General features: G+C 40.3%; 1 protein-coding gene across 3 annotated transcripts in view; it reads right to left on the bottom strand.

The window, feature by feature from the left end:
* Window positions 1-1,937: 1,937 nt before the first annotated feature.
* The window catches only part of ELP4 (elongator acetyltransferase complex subunit 4), a 211,441-nt gene continuing 188,236 nt past the window's right edge, over window positions 1,938-25,142 (bottom strand). For 2 of the 3 annotated variants that reach the window (XM_075837738.1, XM_075837739.1), the window contains exon 10: window positions 1,938-2,162. In XM_075837738.1, coding sequence (XP_075693853.1) covers window positions 2,031-2,162 — 132 coding nt within the window. In that variant the 3' untranslated portion in view covers window positions 1,938-2,030. Of the gene's footprint in view, window positions 2,163-7,376; window positions 7,464-25,142 lie in introns of those variants that run through there. The other variant, XM_075837741.1, reaches the window with a different exon arrangement.

The following is a 25,142-nucleotide window of genomic DNA, read 5'->3' as shown; positions in this document are numbered from 1 at the left end:
GTGTAATATTTCCAGCGAATTTACATTCAGGCAAATAAACGTTTTTATAATGATTTTGCGCTTTATTTGCTTCTTTTAAACTCACTATTTTTTTTAACACTACCGTATGTGGGCATGTGCCATGTACGTGAGCAGTGAGATCTGCCCCAGTGAGATCACTGTGAGAATGAACGTTGACAGATATTAGGAAATGACAGTACTTTGTATACTTTTGATTCAGCTATATCTAGGCTTTGTTCACACATGGCGTTCATTTTTGCTCCATTTTTATTTAAACAATAAAATATTTACATTGTTTTTAAAAAACTGCGTAAAAAAACATAGCAAAACGGCATGTATGAACGCAGCCCCACAGTCACCAGCATATACCTAAAAAATCCATTTAAAATGGCTCTCTGGTCCATAATAATAAGACCTAACCTGCTTCAAAATATTCGGAAATTAGCAAACTAATATACACCGTTTCAATTCCATGGCATGTCTGTGCCGAAGGTACCATGGTGCCCAGGAACATCATTGTGTACATTGGCAGCAGGGTGACATGTTATACATGGACATGTGACCACAGCAGCCAATGGCTTCAGCAAAAACGTAGGTAAATGCTGATGTCACCAGCGACAATGTAAACAAGACATGATGGAGGACCTCAGTACTGACAGTGCGGGAATGGAATGGAAGTAACTGGCTCCTATGTAAGCTCCAAATGGGGTTATCTTCCACTGGACCTTTGTGGGCCATTATTGTTTTTGAACCAGAGCCCACTGGAGGATCCTCTGGAACAGCGGGAGCGTTGATCTATGATGTCATGATGACTTATGTAAGCGGCTACACAGTACAAAATCCTTATAAAAGAAAAAACGGACACAGCACAACAACACAAAAAGCAAAACATATTAAGAATCAAATTAAAATATAGAAATAATAAAATATAGAAATAATACATTGTACATTCCAATTATCCTAATTGTCAGGTGTTTGTAGGCAAGATATTCTGAACATTATTACTGCGAGAACGTTTTGTATGTCTATGTTTTTGCTCTGCATTTACACTATTTATTCATTAAGCTTGAGTGAACATTTCAGAGTTACCAGCATTAATGTATCTGTCAGTTTGAATTTCAATCTAGAATTTAATCTGTTGATGTAATCTCTCCGTGTTGTAAATTATTTAAAACTAAAGGTTTTAACAGAGAAGTAAAAAGAGAGCAACAAATTAAATATCCTTTTGGGGAGAATTAATTGATAGATTTTTATGATAAATAACGTGACGATTTGTTACATAAATGTTTATATCTAAAAGTGATTTTTTATTTCTGTCCAATCTCTTCATCTTCATATACCTTACCAATTTTTTTTTTTTATCCCTAACCATCTTTGTTGAGGATCAGGTCCTTCTAGATTTTTCTAGGAAAAACCGAATTCACATCCTCTCTAAAGTGACCCCAAAGTGATCCAGAAAAAAAATAAATTAAAATTAGACAGATGTGGTTCATGGTCTAAAATTTAGACAGTCCACCAATAAATAATTCAGCCTGTACATGCTTTGAAATAAATACACTATAATAAAATACAATAACTGTTTATCTACGGGTACAGAGAAAGCTGATAGTATAATATTGTAGTAAAACTTATTTTATATATATATATATATATATATATATATATATATATATATATATATATATACAAAAAATATGCATAAAAATAAAATAATTTTTTTTTAATATTTACTTATTTTTTACATTTAATAGCGTAACATTTTTTGGGTAAAAACTAGAGGAAAAAAATCCAGAAGAATAAAAAATATATAAATAAAACCTACTTATATGTAAGTAACTTTCAAAATAAAGACACAGTCTAGTTATGACAATATTGTTTTAATAGTTAGTAGTATAGTTATGTCGTGTATATATATATATATATATATAGATAGATATATAATATAATATTAATAATAATAATTATGTTGACGATGATGGTGCCCCATTTGGGCGCCAGGGTTTGTGAACATATCTGCTTAGTAGAAATCACTAGAAGTCCAGGTGCTTCTTGCCTGCGGCGGCAGAGCCACATCCTGAGCTCAGCAGTTTGGTCGACCCTGCCAGATCCTGTTTGCTTGAACGACTCACTGTGTCTGACAAGTCTGGAGGCAAATGCAGTCTCTGCGGAGAGAATGGGAATGAAAAGAACAGAACACAACCATTATTAAATGTTTATTTGAAGTAGCACACGGTATACCTTGTTAGTCATTCATGTAGTCATTTAGTTTTACATGCTACATAAGTATCTATAAATCTCTTCCGAACCATTTGTTTGAAATAAAATTTGCACATGGTGGGGTACTCACACGCGTATTTCAATAAGGGACTGTTAAAAAATATTTAAGTAGAAATACACGATAAGGTTTCTGCCAAGGTGGACACAAACTTTAATGACTTCTGAAAATATGTGACCCTCTCTTATGCTAAAGACTTACAAAGTTTATACTTCAAGATAAACCATGAAATATACAATCCAGCTCTGGGGATTGGTGCATGTCTTCTTCTGCGCATGGCATGTATTCCATATCGTCACACGAGAGCATGGAGATACAATTATGTCAATCGCTAGCAGTAGGTCCGAATGGTAGGAAGTCACTCGGGGGCGGACATAAAGAGCCTAGGGCCCATGTTCAAGATAAGTATGTACTATGTGCATTGTTTGTTAGATAAGAGCTAGTTTATTGAGTGTTCAACATAAAGTTTCTTTCCAGCAAGTTGCCAATTTCTCTGATGGATTGTATTCCAATATTATTTAGGAGCTTTAGCAGAGCCAGATTATAGGGAGAGCACATGGGGCACTGGGCTCTCCACCACCTTGAGGACCTAACTGGCCTCCAAACCCAACTTCCTAGATGGCCGTTCGGCGATCTTATCCAGCCAAGGAGAGGTGGAAACAGATGCGTGTGGCACACCTTTTTCAAGTCTAAAGGAGTGGCTGGCTCAGCTGTCTCCATAACTCCCATAGTCTCCAGACGAGAGGGCCAAGTGCACACATGGCTACCTCTCCTATATTTGGCTGCGATAGGAGGTCAGGTGTGTTCAGGCCCCAAAGGAGGGATAAGGGCACCCCATCCACCTTAATCCAGCCCTGAGCATGACAATTATTATCAGCTATTTACATGCAATGAAGTAGACAGTAAGAAGCACTGTTATTGTCTTTTTAAGTTGGTGTTGGGCTCCTTTGCCTACAGGACCCCTGTGCAGCTACACATATAGAATGTCTGACCCTAAAGCCATAAGACAGCTTGGTACTTGTTTTATGGTATATACAACTTGCACACCTTGACACAATCTATTAGCATTTTTTGTATATCAGATCCAATTACTAATATTCAATGAGTTGCCTGTGTGATGCACGGACAAGTTGGGTCCTCTAGAGCAAGAGATGCTCTTTTGAGCCACTGTGTGCTCTGGCTAATTGATAGAGGTTCCATAAAAGGAACTCCCAAAAATGGGCTTTTAAGGCCTCATGCACTACGCCGCGCCCATAACCACGGCCCGCGATTACGGGAACAGCCGCGGACAGCCACCTGCATTTTTGGCCCATGCTCCCATAAAAAGCAAACGATAGGACATGTCATATCTTATACGGCTTTCTACGACCCAAACACCTTCCCGTAAATATACGGGAAGGTGTCTGTTGTCAGTAGAAAAGAATGGATCCGTAATTGTGAACAAAATCTATGGTCGTGTGCATGTGACCTATATCAGAAACATTATTAGTGGCAGTAACTTGTCACGTAACTTGTAGTAGTGACATTCAGATACAACTTCCTAATGGTGAATGTAATACTACATCGTTCTCATTAACAGTATCACAAATTATGGGCTTACATACACGTGTTTAGCAAGATTGTCATGGTATAAATATTTTAGAATGCTCTGACATAGACCATAATAATACATATAAATACAGTATATATATTTCCTGAAAATAAATCAGCATTTTTTGTAGCCCTTAATATTTGTTGCCTGTGACAGCTGCAGGTTTGTCTCATTAAGAAAAACCGAAAAAAATAAGTATCTGACCAATGCAAAACATTGAGATACGTAATGAGCAACGCTATTGACACGACAGCTGTTACAACCCCAGATTACTAGATGGATACAAGCAACATGAGAGAAGAGGAGACAAACAGTGAAATAAACAGCAACTGTCACACTAGAAGTGTTTTAATTGTATAAACAAGTATTCAGAACAGATCAATGTAATATTCACAAGTTGACGTTAGAACTGTTTTAAATAAAATCCAGAATCTTTCGGTGTGATATTTCTGATAATAAGGCATTACAGTGTCCAGCGATCTAGCGATCCTCAATGTGTAGATCTGTAACAATTGGAAATGTTGGAGTCACTCCCGAGAGGACGTGCACCCTGTATTTCATGGTAACTTTTAATGTGTGTTCAGAAAGATGTCAAAATAAAATTTATTTTATTTGCCCCCTGAATACTCGGGGTGCACAGTGCTTATTTGGTCCAAAGAGCGCTACAATGTCTTGAAGTGCAGAAATGTTACTACCGCAATCTATAATTCTGTTGTGGACAGATAGTACTACCTCCATGGGCTTAACTATAGCACTCGGGCGCAGGAACATTGCTCCGTTTTGTTGGTAAAAACACGTTGGTGGCTTTCTGCTATCTAGCACTACTATGTGGGTACTCGGATTTATGGCACTATCATCTATACCTGAAATTATTGCTACATATGCTGTCTTTCCTGTTTCCTGTCACAAGTTGGTGGGGCCCAGCTCATTTTGCTATGGGTTCCTATGAATTCTAGTTACACCGCTGACTACCTCCATGTTTTGCCCTGTAAATACTGTAGGCACAGATAGTACTGCTTCTCAGTCTCTCCCTGTAAATACTGTAGGCACAGACAGTACTGCTTCTCAGTCTCTCCCTGTAAATACTGTAGGCACAGACAGTACTGCTTCTCTGTCTCTCCCTGTAAAAACTGTAGGCACAAATACGTAGTACTGCTTCTCTGTCCCTCCCTGGATATACTGTAAGCACAGATAGTAGTGCTTATCTGTCTCTCCCTGTAATACTGTAGGCACAGATAGTACTGCTTCTCTGTCTCTCCCTGGAAATACTGTAGGCACAAATAGTAGTGCTTCTCTGTCTCTCCCTGGAAATACTGTAGGTACAGATAGTACTGCTTCTCCATTTCTCCCTGTAAATAATGTAGGCACAGATAGTACTGCTTCTCAGTCTCTCCCTGTAAATAATGTAGGCACAGAAAGTACTTGATCTGAAAATTTCAGCCAAATTTAAGGCAAATCATGCTGGATCTTTCATATGTTCCAAAACTGCCAACAAAAGATATATATAAATTAGGTGCCACCTCTAAACTACCCAAAAACCTGTGAGTATAGCACTGTAGAGCCGAATGAAAAAAGCCAATGCTTGCCTCTCTGAAGGATGTGGGGATGTAGATTCACTAGCAATTTTTTGATTTTGGAACATACTTCAGTTGATTCCTTCACTTTCTTTCATTAACATTGTCACGAATACCTAGGCAAAAAAACCAAAAGGGATCCTAAAACCTAAGAAACCATTAGGCCCCGATCAGAATTCCGCTTTCTAAATAGTACGTTATGCTGACCTAGTAGTTGCGGGACTACCATTATCTTGCTGAAGCTATGAAGGATAGCCAAATAGCATTTAGCCTAAGATCACAAAAAAACTCTAAAACCTGTTTGTCAGCTACACACATACTCATACACATAATATATTAACTATGCCACCATTTATTTTTATATATAGTGCACCTCTCTCTGGTCCAAAGCAATTGTGTAAATAATGAGCTTATATATTTTTTTCGATCTAAAGTGTGCCCTTTAACCCTCAAACATGACATGAGAAAAATACCCAAAAACATTTATTCAATGAAAAGTACAAAAAAATAAAATAATTTACCCCCTAGCATGATGCAGGTCTGACCTGGTATTACATTTATATTATCTTTGTTTTGGGGATAGTTTTCTGAGCAACACATAGTCTTGTGATGTGACTACAAGTTTTAATGGGTGGTGATGGGTAGCGAGTAGGAAAAATACAGAGAAATGGACAGTTGCCATAGAAACCCATGCAAAAGCAGACTGTCTAAGTAAGTGTTGTTACACGGTCCGGCTGCTGAGGATGGACGGCACGGTAAATACATATTTTAGAATAACAGGGTATCCGATCTCCAATAAAACATGAGCCAGTGAACAAAACATAAGAAAGAAACAAAATAAATAAATATTCCAGCTAGTATACCACACAAAGTAATCCACAAGATAGATGTGTCTACAGTTTGCAGTTCGGGAGTGTGTGTTTGGTGGGGTGTAAAAAGCTATTTTGGAGAAGACAATAAGCGTGTGTTAAATTGGTTGCCTTATTGCCACAATTACTGTAAATTTGTACTATTAGGGTATATGGACGTCATAGAGGGGGTTTCAACGGCGGAGAACAAGATGAAAAGATGCGTCACTCTCCATATGTAATTCTACAGTTTAACCTGTAGTAGCCGCTGTATGGAAAATGAGCAGCCGATAGTAACATCCATTAGCTGGACCCACGGTGATCAGTTGATTACCATGGTGGCTCTCTCATTATCGGGGATTTTTGTGAGTAAAAAAAACTCTAATTCCAAACTTTTTTAAAAACCTAACCACAACACATATGACTTTGCAAATATACAACTAAAACTTTTAAATCTGTATAAAGGAACATTAAACATTCCTATTATCTGTAGTCATGTAGTTCCATACTTGTATTCGTGCATCAATGCTAAAGGTAATCTCCATTAATGAGTCTGGGTGGCTATCTAGTGCCAGATCCCATTGCCAGTGTTGACCACAAAGGTAATCTTGTGTAGACCAGTGGTCACCACCTTGATAGCAGACATTACTTGAGTACCACTAGCAGGTTCACCATCTGCATTTTTCAGGACAAGATAGATGCTGGTCCCCAGTACTGGAGCAGAGAGTATTAGGTGAGGAGGAGAAACTAAATTTCTGCCATAGGTTTCTGTTAAAGGGTTTCCCATATATATATATATATATGAATAAAACGCATTTCCTATGTAATAAAGGTTGATGAATGTTGGATTGGTGAGGCTCTTATCACTGGGGCCTTTTGCTCTTTTTTGTACTGTACCTCCTCAAAAACATGTATGGAGTGGACCACGTGGATGATTGGCCACCGCTCCATACATCTCCTGTCATTAGCCGTCCACCATATTAGAAAGAGTGAGGTAATCTAGCAATCGGTGGAGGTCCCAGAGGTTGGGCATCTGCTGATTTAACAATTATCACCAAATCTATGTATTATGTTATTTGTCGGTAAACCTTTTAGAGGATCTGTCATCAGGAGGATTATTCAAGTGGTTCTCAGGGAATATTTATGTGCACGCCAACTTTAAAGTAGAAGCCCAGCTAAAAAAGATCTTCTGAAACGCCACTTAGACATGTTAGAAGACCACATCAATATCTCCATGAGCTTGGGCTCCCACCGATTCCCGTAAGTAAAGGGGATGAGGACATGCTATTTTACAACACAAAGAGATTCTCAACACAGAAAATCTCTAAGACAACTTTCATACAAACCGCCGATTGAAATCAGTATTGATTTGCAGAGAACTTTCCGAATATTACATACAATCTTCAACCAGCGCCAAAGGCTTGCTTTTTGAAAACTGTTGGGTTTTCGAGTCCACCAACCACAACCAATATCATGGACTAACATGTTAAATAATGGCTTTTGGCTTTAGTTCCCCATTAGATCAACCTTAGATAAGTATCTCAACTTTTACTGAATATAAGAATCGCCAGCAAAAATACACAGCTAAAATAGAAAATGATACATATTATAAACTCATATTGGGTCTGGCAAGAAACTATATACTTTTGCCTGTTCTGAAACAATCATTATGTAATTTTTCACTGATGTCACCATAAAGTATTGCCGCATCCTATATATTAAACTCAAGGCAATATATAAACAATAAGTCCAGGGATCACAGAGAATTTAAAATAAAAACAAAATGGGAAAAATATATTTTAAATATTTGACACATTTTAATAAAGGAAAACTCGACATAAAAAAAAATAAAAAAGTTGAATTTACTAACTAAGCTCTTGCATTACAGAACATAATTCAATATCTGTGGAGTCCTACAGTATCTCTTATAATGTAGCCCAAATAATTAGGACAGTGAAAGGTTTACTGTACTTTACCTCATATTTTTACTCAGTACATGTGCAGTGCAGCGGAAAATGTGTTATGTGCAGGAATGAAAAAATGGAAAAATGGAGCAAATGTGTGGCTTGCCCCGGGCTTAAAAATGCCTTGTTTAGCTATGACAGCTGAGACCGCAGCAGGAGAATAACAGGGAGAGCACGAAAGAGAGAGCAGAGCGAGATATAGAAGGGTGCAAAGAAATCACAAAAATTATTTCAATAAACTAATATTCTCGATGGGGGACCATGGACTGCACAATGTAGAGAGACAGATATAGAGGCGTTAATGAAGACATAACATATAGCTGTAAAAAAATAATGCCTGGGGTTGGCAAAACAATGGAGGTTTCGTGACTATGTCACAAGTTTGGTTGTATTAGAAATAATTTACTCACCAAGGCTACCTGATTTCAAGGATATGCCAATATGTGTCTATGACATAAATGGGAAATGCCATTCTAAGCTATTATCACAGCCTAAATTTTAGGTATATTGATTTACTTTGCCAAAGCCTTAGAAAACAGTTAATGACAAGACACTTACAGGGATTCTCCGAGACCTATCAAATGTCTTTATTAGTGCATAAGTTATAATTTTAAAATACTTACTAATAAATTTCTAAAAATTCTGAGCCATTTCATTATTCTCAAAGCCGGTCACATGACCTTGGTTCTTCATTGTTGCCCGGTGGTTACATTTATAACCTCAATGATGATGATCACACTCCCTCCGGACAGTACATTGTCAGAAAAACAAGCACATAATAAAAATATGTGCATTCTCTACACACTATAGGTTATAATTAAGGCTAGGCAATTAATAAAAAAAACCAAAAAACTGAAACTCAGCACAGATAACCGACGTCATCTTGCGCATTTCATTTTTCTTTTCAGGACGCAGATACAGTTGAATGGTAGAGCAGGGGACCTTTACGTCCCTGCACCAACATTCACTATGTAACGCTAACGGCTCACGGCTCGGCGAAGACAGACGTAATACCATCATCGCGGCTGTCTGCGACCAGCCACACAGACCAGAGCAGCAGAGGGATCTCCTGCTGTCGTCATTGGAACGGGCTAGGTGAGTATGTATTTTATTCTTTTAGGGACTATTGGGGGCAGCTACGGGGGCATTAAACTGCGTAGGGGCAGCTGTGGGGCATTATACTGCGTGGGAGCAGAGGTGGAGCATTATACTCTGTGGGGGCAGAGTTGGGGCATTATACTGTGAAAGGGCAACTATGGGGGGGGTTTATACAGTGTGGGGGCTACTATGGGGCATTATACAGTGTGGGGGCCACTATGGGGCATTATACAGTGTGGGGGCCACTATGGGGCATTATATAGTGTGGGAGCCACTATGAGGCATTATACGGTGTGGGGGCCACTATGGGGCATTATACAGTGTGGGGGCCACTATGGGGCATTATACAGTATGGGGGCCACTATGGGGCATTATACTGTGTGGGGACCACTATGGGGCATTATACGGTGTGGGGGCCACTATGGTGCATTATAAGGTGTGGGGGCCACTATGGGGCATTATACGGTGAGGGGGCCACTATAGGGCATTATACGGTGAGGGGGCCACTATGAGGAATATTATGGTATAGGAGCACTAAGGGGCATTATACAGTATGAGGGCACTATGGGGCATTATACGGAGTGGGGGCACTATGGGGCATTATACTGTGTGTGGGGGCAGCTATGGGGGAATTATACTGTGTGGGGAGCACTAGGTGGGACAGTGTCAGGGGGTATATTATATACTATAGTATACAGCAGGTTCAGGAGAAATATATTAATTCAATGGTGCAGCATGCAAATAGGGAGCGTGGCCTAAATAATTATTCATTAATCATTATCGAGGTTACATGTTCAATTAATTGTGATTTTGATTTAGGTCATAATCGCCCAGCTCTAGTTATAATAATTAATAACTGCTGGTAAATTATAAACTATTGCAATTAGAACTTTTTATGTAGAAAGACTACTGTATGTAATAGTAAAATACCAGACATAAAAGATTGTTTAATAGGAGACCACCCTTTTAATATAAGCGATAGCTATGGGTCCGGCTCCCAAGACTCCCAACAAACAGCTAATTTTGCTGGGGAAAGTTGCCGTCCTTTGATCCTTTGATCTTGGAAAACATAGTATTTTAAGGTGGTAATAAAAATTAATGGATAGCCCAAGACCACCAGAGCCGTTGCTTGTAAGCGGCTCTGGCTCATAGAGAGGTAACTTGGGTAACTCCTCTATGAGGTTCATATTCTCTTAAGATTTTAGGCAAAGGCCTTTCTGCCCAGAATACATTTACCTTTATGGCATGAAATGGTTAAACGCCAATTCCTCATATTGGAGATTACGTTTATGGAATGTATGAGAATCAGATTCAATCTAAGACAGGAAAAAGGGACGCTGAAGGAAACAACAGTGCGATGGACGCCCATGGTGGAAGGTTGATTTGAACACCTTATATTTACTTTTGGGAAGGTGGATTTATTTCATGTATTGTAAACCTGGATCTTCGTAATATACAGAAAGAAAACTTCAGAATGATGATCAATTTTAGAGCATAGGTAAAAGATAGATGAATCCAAGCTGAAGAGATCAGAAGCTATTGTACCTGCACAGTTTCCAGCAAAATACGTTAAACAGCCGCAAGGTGCAGGACAGCAGGTGAACCATATGTTTATATTAAACAGTATATACACTGAAAGATGCCCAAGATCAGTGGCGGATTAAGTAGACCATGGGCCCTGGGCTGTTACCCAAACTTGGGCCCCCCTTCCTCACCGTAACTATTTTTAACACTACCTTTTTGGGCAAGCATTAACAGTGTTACGATTCCCCTTGTCACAGCGCGGTGTCCCTACATACTGACAGGATCACACTGTGCAGGGACACAACCTCCTGACAAGGGGAATTGTCTATCAGTCCTGGACCGCAGAAAGACTTTTTGTGAAATACAAGGATTTCCTATAATAAACATGTCAGGAGAGGTGACAGATTCTCTATAAATCTAGTGACTCACAGGTGACGACGTCTCAGATTCTAGTAGTTTTTTTCCTCTTTTCTTCTCCATCCGGTCCAGCGCTCATGACGACTTCTCCCGGCCATGACTCATTTCTGCAGAATTTGCCACTTAGACGTCTCCTCACTTTTCCAACATTTCCACACCTATAAACGAAAATAAAGTTATCATGGTGCCACATAGTGTACCCCTAAATATAATAGCACCAAACACTGCGCGCCTGAATATAATACCACACACTGTAAAACACCATACACACAGCCCCCTGTACATAGTGCCACACACAGCCCCTGTAGATATTACACACCCCCATAGATATCGCCATACACAGCCCCCTCTATATATCACACATCCCCCTCGTAGAGAGCGTTACACACAGCCCCCTATAGATAGTGCCATACAGCCCCCCTGTAGAGAGCGCCACACAGCCCTCCCCCTCTTGTAAATAGCACCAAAAAGCCCCCCCTATAAAGAGCGCCACACACATACCACGGTGGATAGCACTACACAGCCCCCCCTTGCCTCACAGCGCTCCCCCTTGTATATAGTGCCTCACAGCGCTCCCCCTTGTATATAGTGCCTCACAGCGCTCCCCCTTGTATATAGTGCCTCACAGCGCTCCCCCTTGTATATAGTGCCTCACAGCGCTCCCCCTTGTATATAGTGCCTCACAGCGCTCCCCCTTGTATATAGTGCCTCACAGCGCTCACCCTTGTATATAGTGCCTCACAGCGCTCCCCCTTGTATATAGTGTCACACAGCGCTCCCCCTTGTATATAGTGCCACACAGAGCTCCCCCTTGTATATAGTGCCACACAGCGCTCCCCCTTGTATATAGTGCCACAAGGTTATGTACACATTTAAAAACTTTATATTATAATTATATATATATATATATATATAGTATGTCTGTGTATCAGTGTGATTGATTGATTTTATTAAAAAATATTTTTACTTTTTGAGATACGGCTGCTTTGTATCCTGTATCCGTCAGGTCAGCAGGACTGACGGGATCAGTGACACGCAGGATCCACCTCAAATCTATCACATCTAAGATTATAATTTAGCGCAGGGCCCGTTTCACTGATCCCGTCAGTCCTGCTGACCTGACGGATACAGGATACAAAGCAGCTGTATCTCAAAAAGTGAAAATATTTTTTAATAAAACGTAATTACAAAGTTGCACCAAACACACATTTTTATAAAAAAAAATAAAACCGACGTTATTTTTGCGACGTTTTTTCCGTAGACAATGCAGGTTTCGTTTTTTATCGTTTTTATGCACACATTTTTTGCCATTTTAGAATTTTTATTCATAGTTTGAAAATAATAGTAAAAAAAGAAGCTTTTTTACGTTTCAGCTATTTTTTTTTGGTAATAACATTGTTTTACCCTAAAATAGACCTTTTATCTGTGATCGGCATTGTCTACCGTAAATTTTAATATATTACATGTCTATATTAGGGTAATTGGGTCAGCGCTAGCGTTACAACAATGATTGGCGGGGGGGGAACGTTTTTTTTGGGGTGGGTATTTTATGTGTATTTATTATTATTTATTTTTTTTGCACTTTACTATTTTTTATTACTATGTTCTGATCCTCAAAGGTCAAAAAAGACCTTTGGGGAACTTTATATCTACTTTCTCTTTGTTTTACACCATGTTTTTCCACTGTAACTGGAGCTGCACAGCAGCCCCAGTTACAGGGGAAATCAGCCCTCTCACAGTGACGATTGTCACTAATAGGGCTGTGCTGGGTCTAGTAAGACCCAGCAACAGTCTGCCACTAACGGCACCCGGCGATCATGTGACCTGTCACATGATCACCGGGAGGAATAGAGACAGCGCCGCTGCTGCTGTCTCTATTCCTGTACACAAGCGTTCATTGAACGCTGTGTAAGAAGACATCGGAGAAGATAGAAGCAGCGAAAGCTGCTTCTGTCTTCTCCTCAGGGTCCCCGGCAGTCACTGACAGCCGGAGACCCGACATTCAGCTGCCCGATCGCGCGGGCAGCAAGTTAAAACCCGAGCCGTAGAAAGTCTATGGCTCGGGTTTTAAGCACCCGTCCCTGACCGCTGGCCGTAAAAATACAGCCAGCGGTCGGGAACCAGTTGGGCAGGAGGATAATCCTGTACTGACCTCAGCGCCGGTGACCGCCCGCCGGCTCTTCTCTTGCTGCTTTGGAGTAACAGAACAGCCGTCCGTCGCTGTTCTGTTACTCAATGGCGGCGGCCCGCACTGTCAGGGAGGCGTGTCCTACCCCTGGATCCCGGCGAATTCCCTGCTCCTCCCCATCTTCGGCCGTTAGCAGCGCTAGCGCGCTGAATAGATTTACGAGATAATGTGCGTTTCGGGCTGCCATGGGCCCCCTGGAAGCCTCGGGCCCCGGGCGGCCGCCCGAAACGCCCATATGATAATCCGCCACTGCCCAAGATGCCACGACGTCTATCAGTAGTTTCAGTCATATAGTCAGTATGAAATGGGACACGGCATAAAGCAAAACATACAAAAATACATCTGCGATACTATAAGCAATTGGCAGAGCAGGAAAGTCTTCTGCGATCTGTTGAGATCTATTTTGAAGTGGATCTGTCATCAAACTATTATTCCCTATGTAAGGTCAGAATACTATGGGTACAGGTCTGCTCTTCTATTAGCAAAAATGGGCAAAAAATATTGTGCTGTTTGGCTAATTCGAATGTTTAAGGAATACACCGGACTTATGAGCATGAATATACCCGACTAGAAGATCGGTGTATTCTTTGATCGTTCCTTTTAGCCAAATGGCACAATGTTTTTTATGCCGTTTTAGCGAGAGCGGACCTGTCCCTGTAATGTGCTGCCCTTACATAGTCTGATTACACAGACAACTTCCTGTCCAAGTTAACTGCAGTCAGGTCAGCCAGAGTCTAAATAGTATGTTTGCTTTGTAGACCTTGACTAATCAGTAAACATGGTCAAGGAGTTATCACACGACCCAATGAGCCATGTAACAAGTATATTACGGGGATGGCTAAGAATCAGTATACAGCGATCCTTCAAGGTGCAATGACCTCAGGTTACAATATTCTCAAGATACAATGGTCTTTTCTGGGCCATTGTAACCTGAAACCATATTTAAAATACAATGCCAATCTGCGATGCATGAGATTGGCAGGAACATCCACCAAATCAAAATGGGCATTATGCTGGAAATTTCTGGTGAATCAAGGCATTACAATTGAGGCAAGTGGCGACGATCAATTTATTATTTATGTCGCTGTCTAGTAGCGCCTCGCAGCAATACAGAACTAAATCTACTCTTCTCTACATGTGCCAGGACGAGCTGCTCTTTTGGACACTGGGTGGGGGTGGTTCTATTTTATTTTTACTGTACACAGGAACCTGAAGAAGTGCCTGTCCTCAACATAGAAAGTTATTCACCGGCTTCCAGGAGCTCCTTCTACGTTTTATGTATAAAGACTATAAGGATTAGTTACCTGCTTATGTTCCTTTTATGTACTTTTTATCTATTTTTGGGTTGCCTTTTTTTAGGGCTATGGAACAAATTAGCAGTTTTCTATAGAGTTATGGTCTCAAGTTACACTATTCGTCCCAGAAGGAATTAATATTGTAACCTATGGGAGCATCATATTCGTAGTAAACTAACCCTTTATGCTGTCCATGTTTGTTAAGATATTGTACCTGACATACATTATAACCCAATCAATGCAATGGAGATAATAGAGGGACCAGTCAGATTCCTGCTTTCAAAAATGACAGCTAAAATCTGAATGGATTATAAAGGTCTTTTTTATTTGAACTTCTTTTTATAAATTGGTGTTCTCATTTATGAAAAAGGAAACTCTACCCCCATAAGACACAAGATTATGTGGTTAGTGGACTGAAAAAAAAAAAGATGTCCATACAGTTCAACCTTTCATACTACAAACACAAGTTAATCCAAAAACAATTTAGATAAAATCTCGTCTTTAAAAGATGTAGTCCAATTGCCCAAAAATTATAAAAAATCTTCCCTGACCCCTTATTGGCAATTGGAAAGATCCCTGGATCAGAATTCTTAACCTTCTACACGGTTGATACCTGTAACCCTATTTATTCGGTTCTTGAAGACAATGCTCAACTCTTCATTAAATCTATCACAATTTTGAATGCTTCAAACCTGTATGCCTCTGGGTATAATGTATCATCTTCGCATTTTCAATTTTATGTGGTGTTCAGAAATACATTATTACAAAAAGTATTGATAGGGGCCATTAACATACATTCCTCAACATTGAAATTGCAACACCAAAAAGGGCAACCCATAATGCAAATCGAGGAAGAAGCAGAGGTCGCTAAGATCTGAAAATGATCAAATTTTTATGTACCTAGCTCTAATCTGTGGCATATGGGACGCTTAAAAGTCAGATTGAAAGCAAAGTTTTTTAGCCACATGAAACCTCAAAAATCGTTTATTGACGTGCTAGTTATCGGCAATTGTCGCAAACTGAGTGAGACAGAATCCTTGAACTGAGAGACCTTGGTTTATCACTCTGGCAGATCGCTACGCGCCTAGGCCGAGATGTCAACACTGTTCCACGTTGCGTGTCCCGGAGGTTGGGAGAACAACAATGAACGGGAATGACAGCAAGAGGTGCGCGGAGGCAAACCTATGCACGGACATATCGTCTGATTGGAAGAATGATGTGTAGCGATCCATTCTGTACTGCAAGTAAAATTGGCCATCACATCCCAAGCTTAGGGCGGAACCCAGTGTCGACACAAATCAACAGAAGGAATTTACACGACATTGGGCTATGAGTCAGACGACCATCTATAGGTGTTCCATTGACAACACGCTGCCGATCTCAAAGACTATCATGGTGCACAGCAAGACGGCAATGGAGACTAAAATGGAGGTCTATCCTCATCAGTGGCGAGTCCCGCTTTTATCTCGGATGCAACGATAGCCAGAGATTGGTCTGGAGACCACGTGGGCAACGCCATGTAGAGGCCTACACAAGAGAATGTCACACTGGTCTGACTCCTGGGATTATTGTGTGGGGTGGCACAATGAACAGTAGCCGGACCCATCTAATCTTCATTTCAGGTACACTAACAGCTCGGCGTTACATTGATTTGGTCGTGGAACCAGTGGTACTGCCATTTCTCCAAAGTGTCCCAGAAGCCGTTTTTCAACAGGACAATGCCAGGCTGCAAGTTGTTTGTGCTACTTTGAGCAGCCTGCGTGGCCTTAACGTGCTACCATGGCCTCCGGACTTGTCTCTCCCATCGAGTACATCTGGTATGTCATTGGTCTGAAATTGCAAAGGGAGCTGCCAGCAGCCCAAGTGCATTCAGCGTGGCATAACATTCCTCAGACAACCATTTATAACCTCATTGATAGCATGCCAATGTGAGTAAGTGTGTGTATTTTTGTGTATGGCGCTCATACTCTATACTAAATAAATCAAGATGTTTGGAATATTTTGTTTACATTTTTTTATTATTTGCATATCATTAACATGTCTATCGATCCTGCGATTTCCCCAAATTCAAACATTCTCTTTCTTGGTGTTACAATTTCAGTGTTGTGGAGTGTAGATAAAAACAATCCTACTGTATCTCCGTCATCAGTGCTTTAAAAAGTTATAACTTAATACTTAATTTTCTTGAAACTTACTAATACAAGACAATATTCTGCAGATCCAATTTAGTTTTCAGTAGTTACGCGTAAACCTGTCATTATATTAGACCTTACCATTGGTGATTTATTCAATGTATTGCCATTGTAGATTTTTTACCAAAAATGTGTAACCATATATTTATGAAAATTTAACCACCACTGTAACTTTTTCTCCCATTCTACCAAGTAGGTATAATAGGTTATGTACTGAATCAAAAATGCTACAGAGTTTGTGATCTGCAAACACATAGCACAATAGAGTCCGGCATCATATGTACAGGTTATCAGTGGCCCTGGTACAGATCCCTGGGATGAGACCATAGTCTTATCTTAATATTACGGCTTATTGCTAGGATATGTCATAGCATTATAATCGTGGGGGTCCAACCTCTGGGATTCCCACGATCACGAAGTGAAGGCATACCGTAGTGAATCCCTTTTAGATGCAATCTAGGTGTGAGCCAAAATCCAACTCAAGTCAAAATACATAATGAATGTGCGAGTCTGATCCTCCCACTTCTTACACAGGTACAAAAAGTTACTTTCTGAGCAAAATTAGGTCAAGGAAGAAAAACTTCCGTAAAACAAATCAACTCAAAAGTTCCTTCGGAGGTAGTGTCATTTGCCATCCTTTGAGCCAGTATTAAAATTGTAAAATGAGGTCACAAGTTAGTTCCTTCCTATTACCATAACAGAGTATTTCCAAAACCATAAACAGTTTTTCATGGTGGTGAATAAAAACAGATTTTGCTGGGAAACTGTTCCTGAATCTAATAATTATCCTCTTCATCCTCTTAATTCAGTCTCAGTGTTTTGCCAAGGAGTGGGATGGAAGCCAGTAAGAGTCGTCAGAAGGATTATTCTTATATGAGTCTCTCATCAGGAGGCTTAGCAGCCAGCAATTACCAGAAAGCGGCCCTTTTGATTTAAAGGGAAAGTTTCAGAAATGGACTAAAACGCTGAATAATGCACATGATTAGTAATTTGTAGCTGTAGATCAGGGGTTCCCCTCTACCAGAAGTGTTTGTTGAAAAAAAAATAATAAAAACGACACCTGTGGGGAGTTTTAGTATTTTATTTTTCTCGGGACTCAATAGACGTTGTATAAAAACTATTACAGGGCGAGCGGGACCCGGGCAGGCTCTGTAATCACCTTCAGAAAATTTATCTGTATATTCTATTGTGATAGCACGCTGAATAAAATCTTTTCAAGCTGCAGTCTTTATATGATGCCCTGGATTTTTAAATGAAAATGGGGGTCAAATTCTCTCATTTTCCTTACAATGGAGTGAAAAGAACAACTGGCCAGTCTTGATGGCCGCACCAGAAGGTGATTTGATAAAAGACAGACTACGAGTGAATGCTGGACTCAGATCAATGCCTTATTGTGAGCACTCTCTGAGACAAACGAGGACTGGCTACGATTTAAGCTGTGTAATTAAATTTCACACAATATGAAGCAGCAAATGACATGTAAATTATGAATGGCCGGATCCTTACTTTCCATGACACTGTTAAGTAAGGGAGGTGTAAGTGAACCATTAGATTATACTGGACTGCACAGACTTTGAAAAGCTTGTCTTCTTGAGCGTACACAGACGGCTTTGGCAGAAGCGATGTACTCTGAGACTATTTCAAACAGTGTCGGAACAATAAGTGGCCAGCCTTTAATTGTGTTTGTCCACCTAGGTATAAAATAGACATTATCGCAAAATTGTATCACACACCAAGATGCTTGGTTTCTACCGAAGTGTGACATGACATGATATACTCAACTTTGCCACTGTTTGAGAAGCGGATAGAGTACAAAAAAATAAGTACTTAAGGGAACTTTTAACTCATTAAGCCACAATTGTTTTCCTTTACTTTTCATTCTAATACAGGGAAATTCAAAAATACAAAAAATTCTGAATTGACCCACTTGCCCAAAAATTAGAAAACAGTGTAACTCCTGGTTTACTTCTCAATACTTAAATTAGGTCTTTTAGTTCAAAGGTGATTACAGAGTTGTAGAGGAACACCTTTAACTATCATTCGACAGCATTCCCTTCTTAATGAGGACAAATCCTTTTTTTCAGTTAAAGCTTAAAAAAGGGGGAAGCCGGTACCCTTTGCGAGGCAGCTCATTAAAAATGTGGAATGCTGCAAGAGGGCTCCCTCCACATGCAGTCTCTTTCTGGCTGAGTAAGGATCACAGGCTCTAACATAAATGTCCCTCTCTTCTCAAGTACTTGTTTTGCACCCAGAGCCTCAGAGAAAAGAGACACAACTTGTTAGTTAACAGTAATTTTGAAGGTTGGAAGAGGATTTGGTAGGGTGGGTGGGGGGAAGAGGTGAAAAGCTAACATCTCAGCTTCCCTGGTGAGACCTCTTTGAAGTAGTGCAAAAGTATCGGTCCTAAACACTTGCTTTAATAAGGTTGTGTAAACGTCCAATCCCTGGCACTTTAAGGGGATAAAAAATTCAATATATTTTTTTGCTTAGATTCGACATTGGCCTGTTGTTGCTTTCAAGTACTCAAGCACCTACTTCAGTCGTCTTAATAGTTCAAAACAGTAATGGTGTCAGCAATCTCAAAATACAATAAAATCCCTTCAGAGGGAGTGAAGTATTAACCCTATGTTTTTGCATATGCTGCCAAAGTCTCTTCAGGAGTGTAAGATTTTATTTTTTTAGTTTAACTTTTTAGTTTGTATTTTAGCATACTCCTCCTGATGGTAAGAATACATAATTCATGAACATTTTTGAATATTAAAGCAAAAAATAAACATTATTCTTCATGCTTTTTGGACTAATGGGGTTGTCTCATGAAGCAAACCCTGTCCATATTGAAGCATAAGAATGTCATAGCGGGGTTTCCCCCGCTCCAGAATCCCCTCTATGAGCCTGAAAAAAGAGTGGCTTTATGAATGGCCGCCATGTAATACTACATTTTACCTGCAGAGGCCGCAGCAGGGGATATGTCTGGCTGACTGTGGCTTCCCGTGGCAAAAACAGATGTTCCCATATGGGAGCGCCGCCTCCCATATAAAAGAGGCTGACTGTGATGAGAGAACTACTTTAAAGAGGCTCTGTCACCAGATTATAAGTGCTCTATCTCCTACATAATCTGATCGGCGCTGTAATATAGATAACAGTGGTTTTTATTTTGAAAAACAATCCTTTTTGAGCAAGTTATGAACAATTTTAGATTTATGGTAATTAGTTTCTTAATAGACAACTGGGCGTTGCTTTTTACCAAGTGGGCGTTGTAAAGAGAAGTGTATGACGCTGACCAATCAGTGACCAATCAGCGTCATACACTTCCCACCGTTCCAGCCCAGCTTCTTTCACTGCACACACAGAATGATCTCGCTGTAAATGACAGCACAGCGTGACCACGCAAGATCACGCTGTGCTGTCACTTACTCACACATTAACTTTACCGAAGTGTCTTGAGAGTGAATAGACATTGCCCCCAGCCAGGACGCGATGTCTATTCACACTCCCGACACTTCGGTAAAGTTATCGTCGGAGTATGTGACAGCACAACGTGATCTCGCGAGACCACGCTGTAAATGAAAGCACAGCGTGATCTTGCGAGATCACGCGGTCTGTGTAAGTCCCACAGAAACTTTATCGAAGTGTCGGGAGTGTGAATAGACATCGCATCCTGGCTGGAGGCAATTGTCTATTCACGCTCTAGACACTTCAGTAAAGTTAATGTGGGTGTATGTGACAGCACAGCGTGATCTCGCGAGATTATGCTGTGCTGTGAATACAGATGGACATGAATGGAGAGAAGTGTATGGTAAAAAGGTAAAAAACGCCCAGTTGTCTATAAAGAAACGAATTAGCATAAACCTAACATTTTTCATAACTTGCTCAAAAATGATTGTTTTTCAAAATAAAAACCACTGCGGTTATCTACATTACAGCGCCGATTAGATTATGTAGGAGATAGGGCACTTATAATCTGGTGACAGACCCTCTTTAACATGTCATACCTATACTTGGAACATCTCAAAAGGTATATCTGGCTTTTTAATGAAATACGCCTGTTAAGGGACTAATCATTTTTGGACCTCAAATGTCCCACAATTTCTCAAGAAAACATCTGTGTAAATCAATGTTCACACTACATGGATTCTGTTTAAATAAGGATCCATAATGGATAGGTATCGAATATAACCCTAATGCAGTAGATCCCATAACTTATAATGGGTCAGTCAGGTTTTTACTTTTGATTGATCAGAATACTGCAACAGAGTATTCTATTCTATCCATCGGGGACATTGGAAACCTAAAGTAGCTGAATCCAGTGTGAACAGAACCTAAACTAGACTATTTATAATTTATATTATGCATAGGGTGGAGAAGAGTATGGTGGAACCATTTGTCCTGACAAGAAATCCTGAGTCAGATCACAAGAATCAACTAGATAAGTAAAATCTGAACGTTAGGGGAAAGTTACTGTTTATAGTATTGTTTTTGGAAGTCTTTGTTTTTCATCTCCCTACACCATAAACTTACTGCCTATTCAGCATGTTTGCTCCCCAAGAACTACCTACAATGAGCCTTGATTTCCATCTCTTACACTGATGGGGACTAGCAAGCCTGAAACAGCTGTTTTAAGACTGGAAAAAAATAGTTCTATAATTTTAGACTGCCACTCCAGCAATTCTGGATTCACAGTTAGTTACAGAGACAAAAAGAAAAGATTGGCATGGTTCCACACACGATTCTCCTACTTTTTTGGTGTTGGTGATGGAGCTGATGTTTCAAGAAGGCTATGTTGTACATTACAGGGCTTTTCTGGTTCAAATTACCCCACAATATCATAACGATGCTTTCTATCCTCTCCTTAGTGATGAGTTCAACCTTAGGCTAAATAATTTAGAGTGCCGGATACACCTATTAAGGGACTGTACCTAACACGATGACACGCAAAGGAATGTGAACTACAAGTACAAGGAGGATTAAAGCTGGCCATACCCTAGAGATCAGATGGCCATTTTCTGATTGGTTGGTCTGTGAAGGTCATCGTTTTGGATGATAACGTCATAAATTACAATGATCATAGATGATCCCAGCCTTAATCTGTGACCTAGGCTGGGCTTCTATTGATGGGGTGCACATCTGTCGATCGGCACGAACAAGTATTGCCAATGACTGCACTCGGCAATGATCCAAAATCTTCAAAACGGCATTCTAACTTTTCTACAGATATCTGCCTTTGGGGTCTCTCAGGCTTGTTTGTATTCATTTGAGTTTCTTTACTGCCAGTGGAGGCCAAGGTTTAGATCTTGAACTTTAATACATATACCTGTTAAAGGAACAGTGCAGGAAAATCTGATACACTGTGTTATATCTAGCGCAGGGCTTAAAGGGGTGTTCATGACTTTTATATTTGGTGTCGTGCATTGCCTCATCAGGCCCTGCACTAGGCAAAACACAGTGTATAGGTTTTTCCTAGATTTTTGCTTCAATGTCTATTTGACCAGTATAAAAAGTTTCATTGCAAACAATTCGCAGTAAATAAACAATTCAAATACCTTGCAAACTTGTAGAAAAGTTTCTAGAGACATACAAGTGAAATCAAGCAATTATATAACGCACTTAAGCAAACAATTTTTTGGGGGGTGTTATTTCATTAATTCAACACCTGCAAAAGTCAAAGCTTCAATTTCCCAAAATACCTAAAACTATCAATTACAACAGCGTTCCTATCTGTTATCATTTAGAGGAAAGTATGGATTCTTTTCTATTCTTTGTGTCAAAAGGGCCGATAATTAAAATTTGATGTAAACATGACAACTATATCAGCTCTGGGAAAATACAATCTCTGCATTCATAACCAGTGAAGCACAAAACACCGAGAGAAAAATTACTATCATTAAAAAATCCCACTTATTGAGCAAGTTCCCCGACTGTTTCATGCTTTCTGTGTCACTATGAATGTATATTAAATAATAATAGTAATACAAATGGGGAGAAATTGAATTTTTGAATCTTAATGATGTTTAGAGAAGTTGGAGATGTTAGCGCATGTTCTTCTACAAAATGGAGGACAGCTGTCTACAAAGTAGATATAGGAACAATACACTATCATGATACATTTGAGTCGGCTATCAATTTATTTTGTAAAGTGTCTGCAAAAAGGGGAAATGGCTAAAATGAGTAGTAAAATGTGGCATATTTATTAAAGACAACCGTAATAATTTATTTTCGGCCAAAAATATTAGCATAAATGCGCATATTATTGTATTTTAGGAACAAAGTTATTTAACACCCCATCACATAGGTGAAAAAGTGGATACACAACTTTGGAGAATTCCTAATTTTTAGAAGAGTCCCTTGACCATAAGCTTATCACAATGTGTGCCCCTGCTGACGGGGGAAGCCAGATAATAAGTGCTCAATTTCACTGTAGCCTAACCATAGGGAAAATCAATGGGAACCTGTCGCCAGCATTTCACCTATTAAACCAGCAGTACCTGGTGGAAGTGGGTGAAATTTTTTTTTTATGTAACCTATAATTATCGTCTAAGTCAGCTCTGTACCTTTATTAATTTCGTTTTTTAGTGTTCCTGCACCGTATGCTAATGAGCATAAAAGAGTCGTATCTTCGTTTGAAAAGTCATATCTTCATTCTTCATTCCACAAGCCATTCCGAGTTAACCCCTGACCTACTTACTTTTGATTGACAGCTCCTCTCCTCCCCCCAGCACACACGAAATCCTGCGCTTGCGCATCGTTGTCCTGTTCTAGTGCATGCGCAAAACTGGACACCATAGCAGCACATGCGCAATAACTATATTTAAAGCCTGGATGAAGCAGGAAAGGGTGTCAGATCATACATGATGGGCGCATGCGCGCCATCTCAGACGAGATTTCGGCATTCAGGGTGGGCCAGTTTTCGATAGTGGGCGGGCATAAGAAGTGGAACGAACGAGACTGCTGGATTATTACCATAAAAGGCGCAAAATGTTTGAAGACTGTTATTTACGGTTGGAGGAGTTTATGAGAGGGGATGAACTTTTGACAGCAGCGGCCAGCGAGGGATGAGTAGAGTTCAATAGGGGAAATGCTGGTGACCGGTTCCCTTTAAGAATTACACAGTGGCCAATTAAATCAATAGTTTGTATATGTAATGCAGTACAGGTCCTCCAGAGCGAGAGGCGCTCTTTGTAATCACTCTCCAAGAGAAAAGAATCTTGAACAGAGTACCCCCTCTATTAACTCAGAATTCCCTTAGGGTATATGAAAATGGGTTTTCTAAACTGGATAACCCTTTTTGCAGGAGGGCAGGAGAGGGTATAAAATAATAAACTAACAGTTACTCACCCAGTTTGAAGCCGCTTTGGTCCCATAAGCTCCGGCTGCGTTCCCTGCCATTTATCGATCACCTGCCGATGCAGCCAATTGTTGGCCTCAGCGGTCACGTGCCGTTCATAGCAGCATCACGCTGAGGCCAGCGAATGGCTGCAGCGGCATGTGACTGATGAACTGCATGTGACCACAGCCAGAGCTTCTAGGACCAAAGTGGCTGCAAACAAGGTGTCAGTGCTGGAGCAGGGGGCGTTTTAAAGGGTGAGTACTTGTTAAATTATTTTTTTTACACCCTCCTCTGCCCTCCTGCGAAATGTGAACCTCTTTAAGAATTATACAAATAATAATGATAATAAATACTGAGAATTAACATCGATATCCCATCAATAGGATATGCTATTGACATGTGTTTCGACCACTGGGACAATCCCTGATCACCAGTACAAAGAGGCCACCCCGTAACATTTTTTACAGACACCGCACCATTTTCTTGCAAGAGATGCGTCTTGTATTAACCCGTTAGTGACCGGCCCATCGTGTTTCTACGTTGGTCACTAACGGGCCTTATTCCGATGCCATAGACTTTTTACGTTGCGGCATCGGAATACGTTTACAGAGCAGGGAGCTGTCAAATCTCCCTGCTCTCAGCTGCTAGAGGCAGCTGAGGGCTGGGAGCGTCCCTGCTCTGCCGGGTGAGATCGATATTAGTATCGATCTCACCCGTTTAACCCCTCAGATGCGGTGCGCAATAGCGAGCACCGCATCTGAGTGGTTTTGGAGAGAGGGAGGGAGCTCCCTCTCTCCCCCACCGACACCCGGCGATACGATCGCCGAGTGTCTGTGTCTCTAATGGCAGCCG

This window comes from Rhinoderma darwinii, chromosome 9, assembly GCF_050947455.1.
Source record: "Rhinoderma darwinii isolate aRhiDar2 chromosome 9, aRhiDar2.hap1, whole genome shotgun sequence".
In the NCBI taxonomy this organism is placed as follows: Eukaryota; Metazoa; Chordata; class Amphibia; order Anura; family Rhinodermatidae; genus Rhinoderma; species Rhinoderma darwinii.
Note: the sequence above shows the minus strand (reverse complement) of the source record. Positions and strands in the feature narration are given on the sequence as shown.